General features: G+C 42.9%; 1 protein-coding gene across 1 annotated transcript; it reads right to left on the bottom strand.

Moving 5' to 3' along the window:
* Positions 1-6,341: 6,341 nt before the first annotated feature.
* Positions 6,342-11,171, bottom strand: LOC138956893 (uncharacterized). The gene is made up of 4 exons (XM_070328111.1): positions 11,093-11,171; positions 9,348-10,183; positions 8,752-9,023; positions 6,342-6,405 (listed from the first exon to the last, which is right to left on the bottom strand). The coding sequence occupies exons 1-4, from the start codon at positions 11,169-11,171 to the stop codon at positions 6,342-6,344; spliced, it is 1,251 nt and encodes a 416-aa protein (XP_070184212.1).
* Positions 11,172-11,444: the final 273 nt, after the last annotated feature.

Below are 11,444 nucleotides of genomic sequence, written 5' to 3'. Positions count from 1 at the left end.
AATTTCACTGCCTTTGCCGTGAGCGGTGGACTGACGATGCTACGAGTATACGGTCTTGCTGAAAAATGGCAGCTACTTGACTAAATATTGTATTTTCGCCTTACGCGACTTGTTATATTTAGTCAAGTTTTGACTAAATATTTTAACATCGAGGGGGAATCGAAACGAGGGTCGTGGTGTATGTGCGTGTGTCTGTCTGTCTGTCTGTCTGTCTGTCTGTGTGTGTGTGTGTAGAGCGATTCAGACTAAACTACTGGACCGATCTTTATGAAATTTGACATGAGAGTTCCTGGGTATGAAATCCCCGAACGTTTTTTTCATTTTTTTGATAAATGTCTTTGATGACGTCATATCCGGCTTTTCGTGAAAGTTGAGGCGGCACTGTCACGCCCTCATTTTTCAACCAAATTGGTTGAAATTTTGGTCAAGTATTCTTCGACGAAGCCCGGGGTTCGGTATTGCATTTCAGCTTGGTGGCTTAAAAATTAATTAATGACTTTGGTCATTAAAAATCTGAAAATTGTAAAAAAAAATAAAAATTTATAAAACGATCAAAATTTACGTTTATCTTATTTTCCATCATTTGCTGATTCCAAAAACATATAAATATGTTATATTCGGATTAAAAACAAGCTCTGAAAATTAAATATATAAAAATTATTATCAAAAATTTTTTTTCGAAATCAATTTAAAAACACTTTCATCTTATTCCTTGTCGGTTCCTGATTCCAAAAATATATAGATATGATATGTTTGGATTAAAAACACGCTCAGAAAGTTAAAACAAAGAGAGGTACAGAAAAGCGTGCTATCCTTCTCAGCGCAACGAATACCCCGCTCTTCTTGTCAATTCCACGGGCACTGCCTTTGCCACGGGCGGTGGAGTGACGATGCTACGAGTATAGTCAGTAGACGGTCTTGCTGCGTTGCGTTGCGTTCAGTTTCATTCTGTGAGTTCGACAGCTACTTGACTAAATATTGTATTTTCGCCTTACGCGACTTGTTTTTCTTCTACTTCTTCTTCTTCTTCTTCTTCTTCTTGGTTTAAACAATGTTTTATTAAATCAAACATGGTACAACAATACAACAATAAACAACAGGGACACGAACTCAAGCGAACGCTTATATTACGCGCCCTACGTAGTTACAAATTAACAAAAATATGATGTCGGACAAACATTACTTATAAACTATGGAACTATCTAGGTAAACAGCATAGTTGAAGCAAACCAAAAAGAACAAGAGAAAGCTAGCAGGAGGAAGAGGGGGAGGGTGGAGGTGGGACGAAAGAATGGTAGGTACATATGAAAGATGAAGGTGGTTAGCGCATACAAAAAGAATATACATAGTACATTGTAAACTGTAATCCAGTGGCAAATAAGCAGTAGTTCGCTGAATATATGATTGAAAAATGTATATAGAATACATGGCATGGATATGCGTACTGAGTCAAATTAACAAAAACGACCAGATTTACAGATAAACGATTGGACACTTTCAAAAATAAGCTTGTTGGTGCGAAGAGAAAGGTTTTCGCTACCATTTAACAATATTTCAACATGTCTGTAATGTACAGGTAGTGCATTTATTGTAGATAGGCGAGCGTCTACGTACAGAGGGCAATGTATCAAGTAATGGTCAGCTGTTTCGTGCAGGTAGCCGCAAGCGCACTGCGGATTTTCCTGTAAGTGGCGTTTGCACAGGTCAGAGTTCAAGTTACTCATGTTTAGGCGCATTCTGCAGTGATGAATCTCTTCCAATCGTTTACCACAGTAGTAATAGGCAGGTACGTTATAATCAGGAATAGTTAGATAGTGTTTGAATTCGCTGATTGAGTTTGTTGTTTTGATGTTGTCTGGCAAGTTGTTCCAAAGGACAGTGGTAGATGGTATAAAAGATCGACGGTATAATTCAGTTTTGCAAGTGGGAACTCTTCTTTCTGATGGTCTTCTTCGGTGGTAGGGGTTAACATCAGAAGTTAAAGGTGGCAAAAGTTGTGCTAAGTAATGAGGACATTTGCCAAATACCATCTTGTAATATAAAATTAGTTTGTGTCTGCTCCGTCTTTCTTTTAGGTTACAAAATCCGCTTTCTTTATACAGCTTTTCGTGGCTGGTGCCGCGTACACCACCGATTATAGTCCGAATGGCTTCCAAATGTAATTTTTCCAGTGCAGTTGACCAGTACTCGGTGCAGTTGTCCCATAGGATGTCTGCATAGTCAAAATGTGGAAGAACAAAGGATTTGTACATAGTTTCCAGACTTTTACGATTTAATCTGTATTTGTAATATCTTAAGCAATTAATTAAGAGGGTGACCTTTTTTACGATGCTTCTCACTTGGAAGTCCCATTTACAATTATTCTGCAAAATTACGCCAAGATGTTTATGTTGGTTCACGTTTTCCAAAACAATATTATTAAAAATGATTGGTTCGGTTGGTATATTATCACGTTTTATGTCTAACAATTCCGTTTTTGCTTCGTTAAATTTAACTTTCCACTGTTTTGCCCAGGTACTAATTTTATTTAGGTCTGCGTTCAAAGTCTGCGCTCGTCTAATTGGATCTTCTAAGGACATGGACATGCTCGTGTCATCAGCAAACAACTTTATAACAGATTCAATATCATTCACAATGTCATTAATATATATCAGGAATAACAAGGGGCCAAGAACAGAGCCTTGTGGAACACCTGCCGGGATACATTTTAATGCAGACTTAGCACCCTTAATAACAACAGCCTGATGGCGATTTGTTAAATAATCGTGAAACCATTTTAACAATTGTCCTCTTATTCCTGCTAGTTCCAGTTTATATAATAACCCTTTATGCCAAACTTTTTCAAATGCTTTTGACACATCACAAAAAACAGCTTGAGTGGTAATTCCCATATCGTAATTTACACAAAACTCGTCACAAATCGAAGCCAGCTGACAGATGGTAGAATCACCAGAAATAAATCCTGACTGTGCAGGTGATAATATATTATTTCGCTGCAAGAAGGTGTAAACATGGCTGTGGACACATCGCTCCATTACCTTCCCAACACAACTTAATAATGAAATTGGTCGATAATTGTTACAACAATCGGCTGGGCCGGCTTTGTAAATAGGAGTGACATGAGCCGTCTTCCACAAACTAGGATATATACCTTCTCTAAGGCTTCTGTTAAACAAATATGTCAGGGGTTCTGCTATGGCGTCAACAGCAGCCATCAGAAGTCTATTGTGGATAAGATCCAGAGCAGTGGCTTTACCTTCATCAAGGCCTTTAATGACATCCTTAACCTCATCAACTGCAAGATAAATCTCAGCAAGTTCGCAATAACAAAAATCAGCTTGAGGAAAATCGTCGTTTTGGGTTTCAAGAACGGAATTTTGTATGAACATTTTTTCAGAACGTTGGCTTTTTCCTGGTTTGACTGGTAAATCTTGCCTTCAAAATTAATCGGAGGAATTTCATCAACACCAAGCCCTTTCTTGTCCATGAATGACTTTACTAACTGCCACCACTTTTTAGTACCAAAGGAACCTTGGTCGGAAATACGTTCGTCTAACTCAATATAAAATTGCTGGACTCTGTCTCTCTTAGCTGCTGTGACACGATTACGCGTCTGACGATAACTCAGCCAATCTTCTAAAGAATTACTCGTTTTTGCTCTCAGGTGAATTTGATCTCGCTCGTCGATTAACTTTAAGATGTCTGGGGTAATCCAGAGTGCGTCTTTGGGGCGTACAGTAACTTCTTTAACCGGCATGAACTGCTTTGCAACATAAATGTTCTACTAAAATCGTCAATACTATCATTAAACATTTCATTTGTCACCATACCTGTCCAGTCAACTTGTGAAAGAGCGTTACAAAACCCTACTATATTCAATTTATCGTAATTGAAAATAGTTCGTTTGAAGGAGTTACTCACATTTACAGTACTTTTTAGTATCGCCCGTGGCACGCTGTGGTCGCTGCAAATTGGTGGCAGAACATCTACAGATTTAATTAGTTGTGGCGTTTGTGTAATTATGAGATCTATGCAGGTACTGCTTGTTTCAGTTATACGTGTGGGAACATCGACAAGTTGACAGAGCTGATATGAATGCAACATATTGAAAATATTGTGAGAGGGAAAGCTTATAAAATCAACGTTAAAGTCACCACAAATTACAAACTTCAAAACCTGACTATTTACTTTTCTTAAACTTTCATCTACTAATTCCCAGTATTGAACATTTCCATTCGGTGGACGGTAGAATGAACCTATCAAAATACTTTCTTTATTCAATTTTATCTCAACCCACACGGCTTCCAGGCCGACGACGTTAAACTCAGGACGGGGTTTATGATACAAATAATTCTTTACATAAATTGCTACTCCGCCATAAGGATGGTCTGGACGGTCAAGTCGAATTGGGGGGCTAAAATTTGGAATCAATAATGAGGAATTATCATCAGAATGCGCTAGCCATGTCTCCGAAAGTGTTAAGACATCGTGCCGTTGAACTTCGGGCTGCAATAAATTAATTTTATTCCTAAGGCTTCTGACATTAATGTGTACGACACTGATTTCATGCTCGTGTTCAGGACCTGGGTTCTTTTCTACATCACCTGATAAGTACAACTTCGATTGTACAAACGGGGTTACAAGACTTGACTGCTGGTCATTAAAATCAACATTATTAGTTTTTGCCAGCTTGGTGTTGTTTAATAACGCTGACCAGCTTTTAAAGCTGAAGGTAACACAACAAAAAACGAACAATGATAACGGAACGCGGGCTGGTGATTTAAGTGAAGTTAATATCACAAATGGTAACACAGAAGATTCACATAAGAAAGCAAGTTTGCGACAGAGAACTACTGCTTTTCCATAGAAACACCCAATTCTGGCCCTGTACATGCTTAAATTAACTGACATATCCTATCAGGATCAGGAACATAAAAATGGCCAGAGGGAGGGTGTATCTGCGGGCTGGTCTGGGACGAATTGCGCTACAAAAAGACAACAGAAAAAACAAGGGTAAAGTTTGTAAAGAGGGTTCAAAAACAAGATTAAGTAAAGAACGTATATACAGAGTTCCCAATGGGTAACGGTTTTCCATTAGAAAACAACAACACTTCTGTAGCTCTCAGCTCGTGGTTCAAAATATACATATGTAGGCGCACGGGAAGAAAGAAATACAACAAAAAATACAAAGTACAAGATACAAAAAAAGCAAGCAGTCATGGTCAGATGTCAATATTTCACGGTGTCACATTTTACTGCTTGCAGCAGCATACACACTTCACTGGGTAAGCTGTAGCATACAGAAGACGAGCTAGTTATACAAGGCTATACTCATTTTTCTAGTTCTTCCTCGTTGAACACTTTTGAGATTTTTTCGTTCTTTTTTATGAAGATTTCGCCATCACGGACCCATGTGTCCTGGATACGCCTCTCTTGTTTTAGGCGACGTGCTTTAGCTGCCAGTCTGGCCCGCTGCCTCGTAAGGTCGTCGCTTACAAACACCCCCCGTGGTGCTGACCGCGCCGCGGCTTCCGCTGCTGAGGCGGGTGGCGAAAATCCCATGGTCGAGGCCGTCTTGTGCTTGAGGTGCCTCCGAACGCCCATCAGCAACCGCTTGTGTCGATAGGAGGTGAACTTGACGATGATCTGACGATCAGCCTGGTCTGGTCTGCCGACGCGGTGGGATCTGTCGATCATGTCAGTTGTGATGGTGACGCCAAGTGCAGCCCCTAGTTTCATGGTAACTTCGTCAGTGTTCTCGTTGTCAGCGGCGGGGATGCCACTGATCCTGACGCAGTTGCGTCTCGAATACTGCTCGAGCTCGTCGACACGAGCGTGGAGGTCCGCGATCTCTTGGTCCTTGTTGGCCACCGTCTTTTTTAGTTCCTCGATCTGCTGCATCAGGGGGGCCACGACAGCCTCCTTTAGAAGTCGCCTTCTTCTTCTTCTTTTTTTTCTTCTTCTTCTTCTTCTTCTTCTTCTTCTTCTTCTTCTTCTTCTTCTTCTTCTTCTTCTTCTTCTTCTTCTTTGTGTTCTTCCTTTTCTTCTTCTTCTTCTTGTTTTTATTGTTGTTGTTGTTGTTGTTGTTGTTGTTGTTGTTGTTGTTGTTGTTGTTGTTGTTGTTGTTGTTTGCGCTATTCTTTTAGAAGTGTGACAGGGGAGGCTACCGCTCCTTTCACAGCAGACTCTGCACCCGAGTTGTTGACCTTTAAGTCAACACCTCTGGATTGTGGAATTCTGTTTGTGATGGGGTCTGATGGTTTCCGATTGTCTGCATGTTCATGGAAACCTTCGTGTTTGCATAACAGTTTTATAGGGCTAAGAAATTAGCCCTAACATTTTCAATCCTGTTTGATTCCACTTCGCCTCCCGAGGTGATCGTAGTGTTTCGGCACTCGGTTACATCTGCAAAGATAAAGCACCTTGACATACAGTTTTTTAAAATAACAAGCACCTTTATTCGATCGTTTTCAAGCTACGATACTTCCATGTTATTTTTTGTCTCATCTCTTAGCTTCAGTACGCGAACGTAATTGTCGATCACGCTTGTTGTTGTTGTTGCTGGGGGGGGGGGGGGGGTGATAATGTTAATAATCAATTATATATGTTCTTGTTTATACTTATGACTGTAATGAACGTCCGTTCCTGAACTTACACTGAGATCATCCAGCCAGTTTAAAGGCACACTCCTCGGCCCACCATCTCAGTCAGGCTTTTACATGGGCTAAGATCATTCCTTCAACTTGGTCACATACCAAAAATGAACAGCCTGGGTGAATATTGCAGCTGGCTATATGAGAAATTAAAAAATCCCACTGACGACTGCATGGAGTCAGCTACGGAGTTGATTGTCGGTACGTGTCCAAGAGGAGGACTGGACTTAACCCATGTAAAAGCCTGGCCACAGTCTGAGATGGTGAGCCCCACTGTTTTCACGAGAAGGAGTGTGCCTTTAAAGGCAGTGTCAATGTTGCCTTTTTTTTTTTTAAATAGTACCAGACATTAGACCACAGAAAGTTGAAAAATACTGAAATCCTAAAAAATCTACTAAAAACAACAAAACACAATAAAACAATAATAATAATAATAATAAAGTGTATTTATATTGCGCCTATCCCTTACAAAAAACAAAAATATTTGGCTCTAAGCGCATTACAACATGTGTAGGGACTTGGTACAATCAAGTCTGACAAATACAATAACACAATATACAGTCGGTCTCTTGGGTAAAAATGGGAAAAGCAGCTTCGACATTTAAACACTGCTACTAAAAAATCCTCTAACAATGCATACTGCTTTACAATATAAAATATGCATTTATGTATAAATAGGAATTTGAAAAGGTTCTTATGATAAAAACTAACTAGCGAACGACGAAGAAGAAGAAGAATAAAACTATCAATGTCAATGTATAACAAGTCATTCAACGTAAATGGCTAAAGAACAACAACAAAGCAATGATGATAAAACAGTTATACTCAATGGCTAATAACGAGGCAGAACTAAATAGTATCGACACAAGATTAAAACAAAACATATTCCTGGAGACACATTTATACATGTATCAAATAAAAATATACAAAATACAGCCCTCGCACACTCGCACACACACGCCAAGGCACGTGTAGTCGCACTCATACACCGCGACAGCTATCGCGCGCACGTACAAGGAACAAAAACACGAAAATAAACAAAGAAACAGGCACATGAAATAGCAACCCGTCCCCAGCCGGCCCACAGCGCGCTACGATGGCAAGTGACCCCTCTCCTCAATGTGGCAAATACTGAACAGGCTAGGCGTCGAAGTATTGCCGGAAGAGGTGTGTTTTTAGAGAGGACTTGAAGGAGAGGAGAGAGGTAGAAAGGCGGACAGACATGGGCAGAGAGTTCCAAATAGAGGGAGCTGTGTAGATAAAGGCGCGCTTGCCGAAAGCGTTCAGTTTGATGCGTGGGACAACAAGGTGCCCTGCGTCAGCGGATCTGAGGTTGCGTGTGGGGACGTGTGGCTTTAAGAGCGAAGACAGGTAAGAAGGGGCAGAGTCGTCGTGAAGGCTACGGTAACACAGGGTAGCTATTTTATATGTTATGCGTGCTTTGATTGGTAGCCAGTGAAGGGTCATGAGGAGAGGGGTGACATGGTCGCGCTTGCGCTTGCGCAGCACAAGACGTGCTGCATTGTTCATGATGCGCTGTAGGCGGTCTAGCTTGGCGTCTGGGAGGCCGGCTAGGAGCGAGTTGCAGTAATCCAGTCTCGACAAAATAAAAGCCGAAACCAGTGTCTTGGTTGCGTCGAGGGAAAGAAGGTGTCTGATTTGGCTAATCCTCCGCATTTCAAGAAAGGCGGTTCTGCAGAGTGAGTTGATGTGGGCGTCCATTGACAGGCTACTGTCAAGGTGGACACCCAGGTTTTTCACTTTGCTGCTGAATGTGACTGTGGTATCAGAAAGCGTAAGACTGGATGTTTCTGAAAGAAGCTTTAAGTTTGATTGTTTGCCAACTGGCATGATCTCTGTCTTATCATCGTTCATCTTGAGCTTGTTGACTGTCATCCACTGTTTGATGTGATCGCTGCATGATTCTATTGACTGCACTAACTCTGTAAACTGTTTGGTGTGTGCGGATTTTTGTAGTTGAGTGTCTTCTGCGAACATGTGGTACAGGACATTGTGGTGCTTTATGACTTTGCCTAACGGCTGTATGTACATAGTGAATAACACTGGGCCTAACACAGATCCTTGTGGGACTCCATACTTTAGTATGGTGTCCTCGGAGTGCCTATTTTGGATCACAACAGCCTGAGTGCGTCCAGTCAGGTAGGAGCAGAACCACCCCAGAGCCGTGCCTGTTATGCCGAATGTGGTGTTCAACCTTGCCAGCAGTATATCGTGGTCGATGGTGTCGAACGCTGCGGATAGGTCCAACAGGGCCAGAAGCGAAACAGAGCCGCTGTCACAGGCAGTGAGAAGATCATTCGCTACCTTAAGTAGGGCTGTTTCAGTGCTGTGATCTGCGCGGTAGGCGGACTGTAATGGTTCAACCATACCTGTCTTAGCAAGATGCTCTGACAATTGGGCCAAAACAACCTTTTCAAGGACTTTCGAAACAAAAGGCAAATTAGAGACAGGGCGGTAGTTCTTAAAAGTGTTGATGTCAAGGTTAGCTTTTTTCAGGAGGGGAGTGACTACTGCATGCTTAAAAGAAGGGGGTACTTGACCGGATGTGAGGGATTGATTTATGATATCAGTAATGACAGGGAGTAATTCCTCTAGACACTCGCTTAATAGCTCTGAAGGAATTGGGTCGAGAATACAGGATTTGGGTGGAGCTTTTTCAATGATCTTCTTCACTTGTTCTTTAGTGACAGGGGAAAAATCGGTGAGGTGGGCGCCGTGAAATGGCGCATGCTCTGGATGCCCAGGAGCAGCATCAAGCTCGACTCGGATCTTCTCGATTTTTTCGGCAAAAAAGTCCCCAAACTTATCTGGAAGGTCATCAAGAGGGACGGAGTTTGGGAGCTTTTTATTTTGAGTTTTACCGAGGAGCTGCCCTGTGATCAGGAAGAGTTCTTTGCTGGAGGTGCTGTTCTCGATTTTCTGAGAAATAAACTGGTGTCTGTTCTTATCCACCATCTCTTTGACGGCCTCTCGATGAAAAGCAAAGATTTGCCTGTGGACCGTGAGAGCCGATTTCCTCCACTCTCTCTCAGCGCGACGCCGATCTTGCTTGGCTGTTGAGACCTCCGGCGTAAGCCAAGGTGCCGAGGGTCTGTCGGTGACTGTGCGTGTGGTGAGAGGGGCGTGCTTGTCCAGAATCCGGCGCAGGTCGCTGTTGTAGCTGGACACGAGGTCATGTCTGTCTAACTGGAGTGCTCTGACGTCATCCTTCAGTGCTGCCATGTCGATCCGCTTCATGTTGCGCGAGGTGACGACTCGTCTGGCAGGGCCTGGCTTCTGAAGGTCAAAGCTGAAAGAAATGACGAAGTGGTCGGAGATCAACATGTCCTGCACAATCAGGTCTAAGACGCCGACGTCCCCACCGACCACCACCCAGTCAAGGGTGTGTCCACGACGATGCGTCGGCCTGTCTACCAGCTGGGATAAGTTGAGAGTGGGGAGCAGTGTTTTCAGCGTGTTAACGTTCAAGTCCGACTGTGAGTCATAATGAAGGTTGATGTCTCCGACAACTACAAGATTACAGTGCAAATTGGCGTATTCGTCTAAAAGCTCTGTGAACTCAGCCAAAAACTGCGGAGTAGATAGTTTGTTCTTTTTATTGGGGGGAGGGCGGTATACACAAAGAAATGTGAGGTCTTGATTGCAATGACGGATTTTAGTCTTGCACAGTTCGAACGAAAGAAAGTCAAACCGTTCAAGCGAAATGTCTACGTAGTCGCGCAATGAAGTGCGATAGAGCACGGCGAGACCACCACCCGCGCCAGTCAGACGTGGGCAGGAGTGGAGGGTGAAGCCCGGGGGGGTCATCGCTTGCATCAGGGGCTCGTCGCCGACCTCTCTAAACCAAGTCTCTGTTATGAAGACTAAGTCCGCTTGGCTATCGTGTATCAGGTCCGCTAGCTCGGTCGTTTTGTTGCGGCACGACTGGGCGTTCAGGTAGCACACTTTGAAATGTTTAGAATCATCCCCCTGCTTTGTGGGGAGTGTGCGTTTGATACTGACTAGATTTGATCTGTTAATGCATTTTTGGCTGTGTGCCACGGCTCGTGTGCCTGTGGATGCGATAGTTTCTATTTTCATTGTCTTTGGAACATGTGTGATGTCAGGTTGGTTTATCTTAATCATGTTGGATAGGTTACGCTTAGATTGTCTTTGATACAAGTGTATACCATCGTTAAAACACATGGTACTGTCAGGCGCCTGTGTAACACTCGTAATGACTGGAATGTGTTGCTGTCGTCTGCTTCCGGCCCGTACCCCTCTCACCGTTTTTCCAGGAACTATTCCAAGCTGTCGGCACCGCTGAAGCACAACCGGAGACAACCGTAGCGACGCACAGGGTCGGGTCCCGGTGGTCAGTGCCACTGCACAACACTCAGCAACGTTCACAAGCATGGCTGTCGAGTGGACAGGCCTACTGTCGCTGTCACACCGCGTCAACACAAAGGCCGACAGAGAGGCCGCGGCAAACAGACACTTGTAGACGGCGATCAGCATAGCAAAAACACTTTAAACTTATATCCGATTGAAAAGGAGAAGAAGACGCAGACACCGTTAAAACATACCTAAATTTAAAATTCGTAGAAAAAAAAAACCACCCTACCCAACCCCCCAACAACAACAACATTAAAACAGTGCAGAAAAATAGACGATAATGAAACTGAAAAGAAACAAAAATAAAATATGAGAGAGAGAAAGAGAGAGAGAGAGAGTCTGAGAGAGAGAGAGAGAGATTGTCTTACCATCGAGCCCAATGAGCCAACTGACTGG

The sequence above is a fragment of the Littorina saxatilis genome, unplaced genomic scaffold (assembly GCF_037325665.1).
Source record: "Littorina saxatilis isolate snail1 unplaced genomic scaffold, US_GU_Lsax_2.0 scaffold_1092, whole genome shotgun sequence".
Taxonomy (NCBI): Eukaryota; Metazoa; Mollusca; class Gastropoda; order Littorinimorpha; family Littorinidae; genus Littorina; species Littorina saxatilis.
The sequence above is the reverse complement of the archived record's forward strand: the minus strand, read 5'-3'. Positions and strand labels throughout refer to the sequence as shown.